The 14,171-nt window shown below is 39.0% G+C and overlaps 1 protein-coding gene across 1 annotated transcript in view; it reads left to right on the forward strand.

The window, feature by feature from the left end:
- The window catches only part of DNAH12 (dynein axonemal heavy chain 12), a 241,211-nt gene that overhangs the window by 204,650 nt on the left and 22,390 nt on the right, over positions 1-14,171 (forward strand). The window contains exon 64 of the mRNA XM_064594709.1: positions 42-186. Within this exon, the coding sequence (XP_064450779.1) occupies positions 42-186 (145 nt within the window). The remainder of the gene's footprint in view (positions 1-41; positions 187-14,171) is intronic.

Genomic DNA, 14,171 nt, shown 5'->3' on the forward strand with positions numbered 1-14,171 from the left:
TCTCCAATGAAATAATAACTACTAAGCTTTTTTTCCATTAGGAAGCATTTTTGTGAACATATAACTGAATGGCGGGAAATTTATGACAGTAAAGAGCCATACAATGCTAAATTTCCAGTACCAATGGATGAAAAACTAAATGAGCTACAGAAAATAATAATTCTTCGGTGCTTAAGACCTGATAAGGTAAAAAGACAAATGTGTTCTATTTGGAATCCAGTTAATTTGCCATTTAAGAATAAGTCCTGGGAATTAAAGGCACAACATAAGGAATACAGTCAATGGTATTGTGAAAGCAGTGTAATGGGACAGATGGTAGCTACACTTGTGGTGAACATAGCATAATGTAAAAACTTACTAAATCTAAGTTGTACACCTAACACTAATGTAACAATGTATGTCAACTATACTCAAATTTTTTTTTATTTTTTTATTGTTATGTTAATCCCCATACATTACATCATTAGTTCTAGATGTAGTGTTCCATGATTCATTGTTTGTGCATAACACCCAGTGCTCCATGCAGAACGTGCCCTCCTCAGTACCCATCACCAGGCTAACCCATCCTCCCCTCCCGCCCCAGAACCCTCAGTTTGTTTTTCAGAGTCCATCGTCTCTCATGGTTCGTCTATCCTCCGATTTCCCCCCCTACATTCTTCCCCTCCTGCTATCTTCTTTTTTTTTTCTTAACATATATTGCATTATTTGTTTCAGAGGTACAGATCTGAGATTCAACAGTCTTGCACAATTCACAGCGCTTACCAGAGCACATTCCTTCCCCAGTGTCTATCACCCAGTCACCCCATCCCTCCCACCCCACCCCCCACTCCAGCAACCCTCAGTTTGTTTCCTGAGATTAAGAATTCCTCATATCAGTGAGGTCATATGATACATGTCTTTCTCTGATTGACTTATTTCACTCAGCATAATACCCTCCAGTTCCATCCACGTCGTTGCAAATGGCAAGATCTCATTCCTTTTGATGGCTGCATAATATTCCATTGTATATATATACCACAGCTTCTTTATCCATTCATCTGTCCATGGACATCTTGGCTCTTTCCACAGTTTGGCTATTGTGGACATTGCTGCTATAAACATCAGGGTGCACGTACCCTTTCGGATTCCTACTTTTGTATCTTTGGGGTAAATATCCAGTAGTGCAATTGCTGGATCGTATGGTAGCTCTATTTTCAACTTTTTGAGGAACCTCCATACTGTTTACCAGAGTGGCTGCACCAGCTTGCATTCCTACCAACACTGTAGGGGTGTTCCCCTTTCTCCGCATCCCCGCCAACATCTGTCATTTCCTGACTTGTTGATTTTAGCCATTCTGACTGGTGTGAGGTGATATCTCATTGAGGTTTTGATTTGGATTTCCCTGATGCCGAGCGATGTTGAGCACTTTTTCATGTGTCTGTTGGCCATTTGGATGTCTTCTTTGGAAAAATGTCTGTTCATGTCTTCTGCCCATTTCTTGATTGGATTCTTTGTTCTTTGGGTGTTGAGTTTGATAAGTTCTTTATAGATTTTGGATACTAGCCCTTTATCTGATACGTCATTTGCAAATATCTTCTCCCATTCTGTCGGTTGTCTTTTGGTTTTGTTGACTGTTTCTTTTGCTGTGCAAAAGCTTTTTATCTTGATGAAGTCCCAATAGTTCATTTTTGCCCTTGCTTCCCTTGCCTTTGGCGATGTTTCTAGGAAGAAGTTGCTGCAGCTGAGGTTGAAGAGGTTGCTGCCTGTGTTCTCCTCTAGGATTTTGATGGATCCTGTCTCACATTGAGGTCTTTCAACCATTTGGAGTCTATTTTTGTGTGTGGCGTAAGGAAATGGTCCAATTTCATTCTTTTGCATGTGGCTATCCAGTTTTCCCAACACCATTTGTTGAAGAGACTGTCTTTTTTCCATTGGACATTCTTTCCTGCTTTTTCGAAGATGAGTTGACCATAGAGTTGAGGGTCCATTTCTGGGCTCTCTATTCTGTTCCATTGATCTATGTGTCTGTTTTTGTGCCAGTACCATACTGTCTTGATGATGACAGCTTTGTAATAGAGCTGGAAGTCCGGAATTGTGATGCCGCCAGCTTTGCTTTTCTTTTTCAACATTCCTCTGACTATGCGGAGTCTTTTCTGGTTCCATACAAATTTTAGGATTATTTGTTCCATTTCTTTGAAAAAAGTGGATGGTATTTTGATGGGGATTGCATTTAATGTGTAGATTGCTCTAGGTAGCATTGACATCTTCACAATATTTGTTCTTCCAATCCATGAGCATGGCACGTTTTTCCATTTCTTTGTGTCTTCCTCAATTTCTTTCATGAGTATTTTATAGTTTTCTGAGTACAGATTGTTTGCCTCTTTGGTTAGATTTATTCCTAGGTATCTTATGGTTTTGGGTGCAATTGTAAATGGGATCGACTCCTTAATTTCTCTTTCTTCTGTCTTGTTGTTGGTGTATACGAATGCCACTGATTTCTGTGCATTGATTTTATATCTTGCCACTTGACTGAATTCCTGTATGAGTTCTAGCAATTTTGGGGTGGAGTCTTTTGGGTTTTCCACATAAAGTATCATATTATCTGCAAAAAGTGAGAGTTTGACTTCTTTGCCGATTTGGATGCCTTTTATGTCTTTTTGTTGTCTGATTGCTGTGGCTAGGACTTCTAATACTATGTTGAATAGCAGTGGTGATAGTGGACATCCCTGCCGCGTTCCTGACCTTAGGGGGAAAGCTCTCATTCCCCATTGAGAATGATATTCCCTGTAGGTTTTTCATAGATGGCTTTTATGATATTGAGGTATGTACCCTCTATGCCTATATTCTGAAGAGTTTTGATCAAGAAAGGATGCTGTACTTTGTCAAATGCTTTTTCTGCATCTATTGAGAGGATCATATGGTTCTTGTTCTTTCTTTTGTTAATGTATTGTATCACGTTGATTGATTGAAGGATGTTGAACCAACCTTGCAGCCCAGGGATAAATCCCACTTGGTCGTGGTGAATAATCCTTTTAATGTACTGTTGGATCCTATTGGCTAGTATTTTGGTGAGAATTTTTACATCCATGTTCATCAGGGATATTGGTCTGTAATTCTCCTTTTTGATGGGGTCTTTGTCTGGTTTTGGGATCAAGGTAATGCTGGCCTCATAAAAAGAGTTTGGAAGTTTTCCTTCCATTTCTATTTTTTGGAACAGTTTCAGAAGAATAGGTATTAATTCTTCTTTAAATGTTTGGTAGAATTCCCCTGGGAAGACATCTGGCCCTGGGCTTTTGTTTTTTGGGAGATTTTTGATGACTGCTTCAATTTCCTTAGTGGTTATAGGTCTGTTCAGGTTTTCTATTTCTTCCTGGGTCAGGTTTGGTAGTTGATACACATCTAGGAATGCATCCATTTCTTCCAGGTTATCTAATTTGCTGGCATAGAGTTGCTCATAATATGTTCTTATAATTGTTTGTATTTCTTTGGTGTTGGTTGTGATCTCTCCTCTTTCATTCATGATTTTGTGGATTTGGGTCATTTCTCTTTTCTTTTTGATAAATCTGGCCAGGGGTTTATCAATCTTGTTAATTCTTTCAAAGAACCAGCTCCTAGTGTCATTGATCTGTTCGACTGTTCTTTTAGTTTCTATTTCATTGATTTCTGCTCTGATCTTTATTATTTCTCTTCTCCTGCTGGGTTTAGGCTTTATTTGCTGTTCTTTCTCCAGCTCCTTTAGGTGTAGGGTTAGGTTGTGTACTTGAGACCTTTCTTGTTTCTTGAGAAAGGCTTGTATTGCTATATACTTTCCTCTTAGGACTGCCTTTGCTGCATCCCAAAGATTTTGAACAGTTGTGTTTTCATTTTCATTGGTTTCCATGAATTTTTAAAATTCTTCTTTAATTTCCTGGTTGACCCATCGTTCTTTAGTAGGATGCTCTTTAGCCTCCATGTATTTGAGTTCTTTCCGACTTTCCTCTTGTGATTGAGTTCTAGTTTCAAAGCTTTGTGGTCTGAAAATAGGCAGGGAATGATCCCAATATTTTGGTACCAGTTGAGACCTAATTTGTGACCTAGGATGTGATTGATTCTGGAGAATGTTCCATGGGCACTAGAGAAAAATATTCCGTTGCTTTGGGATGGAATGTTCTGAATACATCTGTGAAGTCCATTTGGTCCAGTGTGTCATTTAAGTCTTTATTTCCTTGATCCTTTGCTTAGATGATCTGTCCATTTCAGTGAGGGGGGTGTTAAAGTCCCCCACTATTATTGTATTGTTGTCAATGTGTTTCTTTGCTTGTTATTAATTGCCTTATATAATTGGCTGCTCCCATGTTAGGGGCATAGATATCTATAATTGTTAGATCTTCTTGTTGGATAGACCCTCTAAGTAGGATATGGTGTCCTTCCTCATCTCTTATTACAGTCTTTGGTTTAAAATCTAATTTGTCTGATATAAGGATTGCCACCCCAGCTTTCTTTTGGTGTCCATTAGCATGGTAAATTGTTTTCCACCCCCTCACTTTCAATCTGGGGTTGTCTTTGGGTCTAAAATGAGTCTCTTGCAGACAGCATATCGATGGGTCTTGTTTTTTAATCCAATCTGGTAGCCTGTGTCTTTTGATTGGGGCATTTAGCCCATTTACATTCAGGGTAACTACTGAAAGATAGGAATTTAGTGCCATTGTATTGCCTGTAAGGTGACTGTTACCGTATATTGTCTGTGTTCCTTTCTGGTCTATGTTGCTTTTAGGCTCTCTCTTTGCTTAGAGGACCCCTTTCAAGATTTCTTGTAGGGCTGGTTTCGTGTTTGCAAATTCCTTTAGTTTTTGTTTGTTCTGGAAGCTTTTTATCTCTCCTTCAATTTTCAATGACAGCCTAGCTGTATATAGTATTCTTGGCTGCATATTTTTCTCATTTAGTGCTCTGAATATATCCTGCCAGTCCTTTCTGGCCTGCCAGGTCTCTGTGGATAGGTCTGTTGCCAATCTAATGTTTCTACCATTGTAGGTTACAGATCTCTTCTCCCGAGCTGCTTTCAGGATTTTCTCTTTGTCTCTGAGACTCGTAAGTTTTACTATTAGATGTCGGGGTGTTGACCTATTTTTATTGATTTTGAGAGGGGTTCTCTGTGCTTCCTGGATTTTGATGCCTATTTCCTTCCCCAAATGAGGGAAGTTCTCTGCTATAATTTGCTCCATTATACCTTCTGCCCCTCTCTCTCTTTCTTCTTCTTCTGGGATCCCAATTATTCTAATGTTGTTTCATCTTATGATATCGCTTATCTCTCAAATTCTGCCCTCGTGATCCAGTAGTTGTTTATCTCTCTTTTTCTCAGCTTCTTTATTTTCCATCATTTGGTCTTCTATATCACTGATTCCCTCTTCTGCCTCATTTATCCTAGCAGTTAGTGCCCCCATATTTGATTGCACCTCATTAATAGCCTTTTTGATTTCGACTTGGTTAGATTTTAGTTCTTCTACTTCTCCAGAAAGCATTTCTCTAATAACTTCCATGTTTTTTTCAAGCCCAGCTAGTATCTTTAAAGTGATGATTCTGAACTCTAGATCTGACATCATACTAATGTCCGTATTGAGTAGGTCCCTGGCAGTCGGTACTACCTCTTGTTCTTTTTGTTGAGGTGATTTTTTCCGTCTTGTCATTTTGTGCAGAGGAGAATAGATTAATGAGAGAATAAAATGCTAACAGGGTAACAACGTCCCCAGAAAATATACTCTAAACAAATCAGAAAAGACCTGAAGCAGTGGGAAAAGAAAGGGAAAGAGAGAAAAAAGGAAAAAAAAGAAAAAGATAAAGATAAAGATAAAAACAAACAAAAACAGAACAAAACAAAAAAAAAAAAACAGAATATGATCAAATATGATCAGGCTGGTATACAGATCAGTGCCACACACATAGATTTTGGGTGTATTTTGGTCTGTTAGAAGAAAGTGCCTCCCAAAATTTTAAAGAAAGAAAAACTTATATATGTACAAAAATAAGGGTTGATATGATGAAGGGATGGAATATGACTGTAAAGATGGAAATTATAAAAAATTCTATAAAAGGAATTGATAAGAAGTTGTTTGAAAAAAGAAAGAAGAGGATTTAAAAAAAAAAAAGAAAAAGGAGAGAATGTGATCAGGCAGGGGAGTAGAAAAAAACCATACACTAGAGATTTAGAGAATATTTTGATCTGTTAGAAGAAACTATCTCAAAATTTTAAAGAGAGATCAACTTATATATATATGCCAAAAATAGGGGTAACTACTATGAAGGGATAGAATATGACTCTAAAAATGAAAAATAAAAATGTTTTTTTAAAAAAGGGATTGATAAGATGTTGGTTGAAAAAGGGAAAAAGAAAAATTCAAAAAAAAAAAAAAGACAGTTAAAAAAAAAATTAACTTTGAAAGACTACAGAATCATGGTAAAAAAGCCATGGATTCTATGTGCAGTATTCCCCTAGCGCTGGAGTTCTGCCGTTCTCATTGATCGGTAAACTTGGTCTTGGCTGGCTGTTCTTGCTGATCTTCTGGGGGAGGGGCCTGTTGCCATGGTTCCCAAATGTCTTTGCCGGAGGCAGAATTGCCCCGCCCTTGCCGGTCAGGGCTAAGTAATCTGCTCGGGTTTGCTCTCTGGAGCTTTTGTTCCCTGCAAGCTTTCCGTACAGCTTCGGAGGCGGAGAGTGTAAATGGCGGCCTCCCAATCTCCACCTGGAGCAGCTGAGAACTCGGGCCCGCTCCTCAGAGAAAATCCGTCAGTCACTCCCATCTCCCCGGTCTCCGGCGGCACTCCGGGCTCACCCGGCCTGTGACAGCGCGTTTCTATCTCTGGCACCTGACCCCGTGTGGAGTCTCCAAACCCAGCAGATCCCTGTGGTCCACTCCCGTACCTCTCCTCCCGGGGGGAGGAAGGGGAGTCTCCGCAGATCTGCCGCTTGTTGGGTCCCTGCTGGAGGAGCAGTGGCCCGACTGTGCCTCGGATCATGGTTTATGGCAACCTCGAGCTGAGAGCTCACGCCTCAGTTCAGTTTCTGCAGCCGGCTTCCCTGCTCTGATACCTGGGAGCTTTGCCGCATTCAGGCACCCCCGGTCTTTCTGTGACCCCGAGGGTCCTGAGACCACACTGTCCCACGAGGGTTCCACCCCCCACTTAGCCACCGGAGTGACGTCCCTCAGCAGAGCAGACTTCTAAAAGTTCCAATTTTGTGCTCCACGGCTCTATCACTTGCCAGAAGCGGCCGATGGAGGCCACTCCCCCGCCATCTATCCTCCCGAATATCGGCTTGGATTCACTTCTCCGCACGTCCTACCTTCCAGAAGTGGTCACTTTTCTGTTCAGAGAGTTGTTTCTATTATTTTCTTTGATCTCCTGTTGAGTTTGTAGGTGTTCAGAATGGTTTGATCCCTATCCAGCTGAATTCCTGAGACCAGAGGAAATCCAGGTCTCCTACTCCTCTGCCATCTTGCTCCGCCCCTATACTTAAATTTTTTAAAAAAATAAGTTGTTTTAGGTTTAAAGTTACTGTTATTTGGTTCTTTGACCCTAATTCTAGATACTCAAACAGGTTCATTGAGCTCCTTGGATTTGTGGGTTTATAGTTCTCCTCAACTTGAGAAAAATTTTGGCCATTATTTCTTCAGATACTTTTTTTTATAAGATTTTATTTATTTATTTGAGTTGGGGAGGGTTCGCTGGAGAGGGAGAGTCTCAAGCAGACTCCATGATGCAGGGCTCGATCTCATGACCTTGAGATCATGACCTGAGCCAGAACCAAGAATCTGAGACTTAATCAACAGAGCCACAGAGGCACCCCTTCTTCAAATATTTTTTGCCACTCCACCCTATGAATCAAATAAATATACATTAGACTGCTTGGTATTATACCATAGATGATTGCTCTGTTAATTATTTTTAAATCTTTTGTATCACTGTGCTTCAGTTTGTATAGTTTCTATTGCTATCCTTAAGTTTACTGATTTCTTCTTTTATAGTGTCTAATCTGCTATTTTTCCTATCCAATTAATTTTTTTTTTCAGGGGCTCCTGGGTGGCTCAGTCAGTTAAGTATCTGACTCGTGGTTTTGGCTCAGGTCATGGTCTCAGGATCGTGGGATTGAGCCCCGCTTTGGACACCTCATTCAGTGTGGAGTCTGCTTGAGATTCTTTCTCTCCCTCTCCCTCTGCCTTTTGCCCCTGTTTGTACACACTCAGGCTCACTCTCCCTTGCTCACAAATAAATTTAAAAATCTTTAAAAAAAAATTGTTTTTTTTCTTTTTTCAGCTATTATATATTTCACTATTAGAAAGTTCACTTGGGGGGCACCTGGGTGGCTCAATTGGTTAAGTGTCTGTCTTCAGTTCAGGTCATGATCCCAGGGTCCTCGGATCGAGTCCCACATTGGGCTCCCTGCTCAACAGGGAGCCTGCTTCTCCCTCTCCTTCTGCCTGCTGCTCCACCTACTTGTGCGCTCTCTCTCTCTCTGTCGAATAAATAAATAAAATCTTTCTTAAAACAGTTCATTTGGTTCTTTTTTATATATTTCTTTTTTCATTCTGTTCATGTTTCCTTTAAATACTTGAACACAGTTATAACAACTGTTTTTAAACTTTGACTCCTAATTCCATCATTTCTGGATCTGTTTCTATTGACTGATTTTACTCTTGGTTATAGATTATATTTTCTTGCTTTTTGGCCTGCCCAGTAATGTTTGATTGGGTGCCAGACGTTGTTGATAATTTGATTTTGTTATGTTCCTTTAAAGGTTGTTGAGTTTTATTCTGCTAGTTCAAGGGTCAGCAAACAACACTTGTGGGCCAAATCCAGCCCATGACTTGTTTTTGTCCAGCCCATGGGAGATGATGATGGTGTTTATATTTTAAAGAATTGTTTTTATTTTTTATTTTATTTTTTTAAAAGATTTTATTTATTTATTTGAGAGAGAGAATGAGAGAGAGCATGAGAGGGAAGAGGGTCAGAGGGAGAAGCAGACTCCCTGCTGAGCAGGGAGCCCGATGTGGGACTCGATCCCGGGACTCCAGGATCATGACCCGAGCCGAAGGCAGTCACTTAACCAACTGAGCCACCCAGGTGCCCTAAAGAATTGTTTTTAAAAAGAAGGAAAAAAATATGCAGCAGAAATTGTATGTGGCCCACAACACCTAAAGTTTTTACTATCTAGCCCTCTGTAGAAAAAGGTTACCAATCCCTTTGGCTACATAGTTACATAATTTCAGATTGTTCCTTTCAAAGATTATTTTAATATTTGTTAGCACAAATGTAGAACAGCCTTTACTCAATAGATAGTTTAGCTCCACTACTGAAGTGTGACCTTTCTGGGAACTTTACTGAATGCCCCAAGTGATCACCAAGGGCTCTCCACTGTGGCTATTGGGAACTTGAATAATTCCTAGCCTGGCATGAACTCTGGTAGCTCTGTAGATCTCCAGTTCAGAGCTCTCCAGTCACTCTTTGCTTAGTCTATGCATGCACACCTTTGTATTCAGCAAAGATTCAAGGGTACTGTTATGCAGGTTTCTTTATTTTTTCTGGGTAGTTCCCTTCTAATGTGAACTCTGCAACTTCTAGTGGCCTCCCTCCTTGAACTCTGATTTCTGTCTTCCTAAGTCAGCAACACTGTGTTGCTCTGTTTTCAATCACTTTTCCTATTCCACAGGCTAAAATGTACCTCCCAGAAGAAAGCTAAAGGGATAATAGATCTCACCTTGTGAGTTTCCTCTTTCGTAGAGATCAAAATCCGGTACTACCTGTTGTCTGAATTGCCCGGTGTTTGAAAATGGTTGCTTTTTAAATTTTGTCCATTTTTAGTTGTTTATGTGAGAGTGTAAATCTGGGCCCTGTTAGCAGAATGGTCCATATTGGCTGGAAGTAAAAGATGGTAGAAAATCTTATACATGTCACAATTTTATTAGTTTAAACATGCACAAAAATCCTTCTTTTTTGTCTTCCAAGTTTTTATTTAAATTCCAGTTAGTTAACATACAGTATAGTATTAGTTTCAGGTGTAGAATTTAGTGATTCACACTTACATACTACACCCAGTGCTCATCACAAGTGCCCTCCTTAATCCCTATCACCTATTTAACCCATTCCCCCACCCAACTCCCCTCCAGTAACCCTCAGTTTGTTCTCTGTAGTTAAGAGTCTGTTTCCTGGTTTGCGTCTCTTTCCCCCCCACCCTCCCTGTGTTCATCTGTCTTATTTCTTAAATTCCACATATGAGCAAAATCATGTATTTGTCTTTCTCTGACTGACTTATTTCCCATAGCATAATACTCTCCAGCACCATCCATGTCATTGCAAATGGCAAGATTTCATTCTTTTTTATGGCTGACTAATATTCCACCGTATATACATACTACATCTTCTTTATCCATTCATTAGATGATGGACATTTGGGCTCTTTCCATAATTTGGCTATTGTTGATAATGCTGCTATAAACATTGATGTGCATGTATTCCTTCGAATCAGTATTTTTGTATCCTTTGGGTAAATACCTAGGAGTGCCATTGCTGGATCATAGGGTAGTTCTATTTTTAACTTTTTGAGGAACCTCCATACTATTTTCCAGAGTGAACTTATAAAATCAACACTCTTGGGGCGCCTGGGTGGCTCAGTTGGTTAAGTGTCTGCCTTCGGTTTGGATCCTTATCCTAGGGTCTTGGGATCAAGCCCCACATCAGGCTCCCTGCTCAGCAGGAGCCTGCTTCTCCTTCTCCTCCCCACTTGTGCTCTCTTTTGCTATCTCTGTCACTATCTGTCTCTCTCTCAAATAAATAAATAAAATCTTAAATAATAAAATAAAACTCAACACCCAAAAAACAAATAATCCAGTTAAAAAGTAGACAGAAGACACGAATAGACATTTTTCCAAATAAGACATACAGATGGCCAACAGACACAAAAATCTTTCTATAGGTGAAATAAACAGGCTGATACTGATTTTCACACATTCAAGAAAGGTGATTATGGTGTTACAAAAGGAAAAAAAATTTTTTTTAATAGCTAATGCTTATTTTATTTTATCATAATAAATATTTAATCTTTTAACCTCCTATTAACAAGAATAATATTATTCTAGTTTCTGGGCTGATTAATTTTCACCTGAATATACCTTTCTCTTTCATTAAATGCATATGATAAGTTAGATCCTGCTTCATCTCATTAGGAGATGAATTTCCAATTATATTTTTTTATTTAATTTCAATTAGCCAACATAGTTTTTGATGTAGTGTTCAATGATTCATTAGTTGCATATAACACCCAGTGTTCATCACATCACGTGCCTTCCTAATGCCCAATACCCAGTTACCCAAAAGAAAAAATTTTAAACAGAAAACCAAAAACTATGTTCATACATGTAGTTTAAACTTTGAGAAAGTAACTTCATCCTTCTGAGCTCCATGTATAAAATGAAGGTGGTGAAAGTAATTGCAGTGGTCCTTTCTTCCTTCCTTTTTTCTTTTTCTGTTTTTAACATTTTATGCTTTTAGTAAAGCATCACAAGGAGCATCATCTAATGCTTCACTTAGCCTCTGAGTAGATTCAAACAGAGGTTTACATAATTATTAGACTCCTGAGTACTTCTTCTTAACTCTCCAAGACCTTCGTGCATTGTTAAAACTTACCTCATTCTTTCCTACCTGACAGTTGTGTGTATATATAGGTTCTTTTCACTAGACAGTAAGTCACTTTAAAGCCAAAACAATGCTGTATTCATTATTTTATCACCAGTAGCCTCCCTTGTTCATTGTAAACTTAGGAATGATTAGCTCTGCATCTGGGAAACACTTGCCTAATTTGCACTCCACAGAATGGCTCCCTGATGGCCAATGGAAATGTTGTTTCAATGCCAAGTATGGAGTTATTGCCTAGTCTGCCATGCTTGGGAGCCTGTGCTTAAACATTACAGGACTTACCACACCGAAATATGCAATAATTGTCTGCTTGTTTGTTAGCATCTCCCACTACACTCTGAGCTTCTGGAGGTCAGAACCCATGTCTTATTTTGCTCAATATCTCCAGGACTTAAAGTGGTGCCTGGAAGATAGTAGGACATCTCAGTAAATTTCTGTGAATTGAGTTGAATTGAATTAAACTAAGTTCAACTAAAGCCTGTGTTTGTCAGAATTCTCCAGAGAAACAGAATGAATAGGATAGGTAAGACAGATAGAGATTTACAGGAATTGGCTCACATGATTGTGGAGGCTGGCAAGTCCAAAATCTGCAGGCTGGAGACCCAGGGAAGAGGCCATATTGCAGGTCAAGTCCAAAGTCAGTGTGCTGGCAAAATTCCCTCTTCCTCAGTGGAGGTCTGTCTTTTTTTTCTCTTAAGGCCTTCAACTGATTAAATGAGGCCACTCACATTATGGCCACATCACACTTAACGTCTACTGATTTAAACGTTAATCTCATCTTTAAAATATCTTCCTAGCAACATTCAGATTAGTATTTGACCAAATATCTGGGTACTCTGTTTAGGCAAAGCTGACACCTAAAATTAACCATCACAAAACTTATCTCCAGGTCTGTTCAAGTTTCCATAATTTCTTCTCTAGAGTATCTTACGTGAAGGATCAAAATCTTACAGAAAAGTCTTACAAATTTTTCTTATATTAAATTACTGGAACAAGGTACTTTTTCTATAGAAAATTATCATACTTGATTGCAGTTACATCATGTCAGGGAACATTGCCCTGGTCTGTGCATAGAGTAAAGGGGGCAAGGTCTCTGTATCCTCAGTATCTCCCCTTCCCTAAAATTTACATCGAAGATCTAGGCTAGATACAAACTATACATTGTGTTAATGGTTAAAAAAAAGAGATTTCATCATTGCTCATGTGAAATTATTAAAGAAAGAAATAAAGTCTGTTATATCATGGTGAGCTCCTTTTTTGAAAACCCTTCAGTGGCCTTTCAATACCTATAGAATAATGACAGAAGTATGGCTTGGCAGTCTTGTTACTTGGCTAATCATACCTCTTTTCTGCAATTCCATTCTTATCTTCTTGAAACTTCTGGAAATTTTCACTGCTTAAACCTACAGAATTGCTCACAACTACACAAAATTTCTCCTACAGAAGACTCCATCCTTCCTTCTCTTCTAGTCCACACACTGCAGACCCATCTCTACCAGGACTGCAGAAGCCTGTGATGATCTCTCCTCCCTCCACCAAATTCCTAAAGCTTCACTTTAGAAAGTTGTGAAGGTGATATTGAGTACCTCTTCGTACTTATTTTCTGCAGCTAATGTTGATGAGTATCATTCTTTTGCTTCAAATTAATTTTAATGTAATTTATAAAGAAGTAACATATTCCTGTGGTTCAGAACTGTTTTGTATACATGAATATGGAGAAAAGTGGACCTCCAATCTGCATCTCCCAGGCTCTCAGCATCCTTTCCCTCAGGCAACTCATGTTATCTGCTTCTTGTTACCCTTTTATGCACATATAAATATGCATACGCATTAATTCTTTTTCCATTTATTTTTAACACAAATGGTTGCATCCACTGTTTTGCATGTTGTTTTTTCCCCTATCAATTTATAAAGAGCTTTCTCATTCTTTTTTTACAATTGCATGGTATTTCATTATAAGAGTATGCCATAATTTCTTTTTTTTTTTATTCAAATGGTCTTTTATTAGTATGCCATAATTTCTTTAACCATTTCCTATTGATGGACCTTTACAATATGTATATATTATCTACTATAAAAATTTTGCAATAAATAACCTTATTCAAAAGACATTTCTCACATGTGCAACTATCTCTCAGAATAAAGTCCTGGGAATAAAATTGCTGAGTCAGTGGATTTGCCCATTTGTAATTTTGATAGATACTGCCAAATCCATGAAAGTTACACTAGATGACTTTTCCACAGCAGTGTATGAGAATATCTGTTTAACCCATAGTTTTTTCCACATAGAATGTTGCCAAACTTTTGGATCTTTGGTAATCTCTTGAGGGCGTTTGAGGAATTTGGGGACCGATGAGAGTGGGGCAGACATGGACGTGAGGTGGTAGTAGGCACACAAGAGCTACACTGGATGATGCTTTAACAAGTTTGCATGTTGGAGAGAGAGAAGTCCCTCACAGCAGGAATCTCTCCAGACACTGGTTTTTGGGGGTTGAGGGTCCCACAACTCTAAAGGGTAGGAGGGCAAGGAA

This window comes from Mirounga angustirostris, unplaced genomic scaffold (genome assembly GCF_029215605.1).
Source record: "Mirounga angustirostris isolate CCGP_5_RB_7025 unplaced genomic scaffold, mMirAng1.0.hap1 SCAF_1, whole genome shotgun sequence".
Lineage (NCBI taxonomy): Eukaryota > Metazoa > Chordata > Mammalia > Carnivora > Phocidae > Mirounga > Mirounga angustirostris.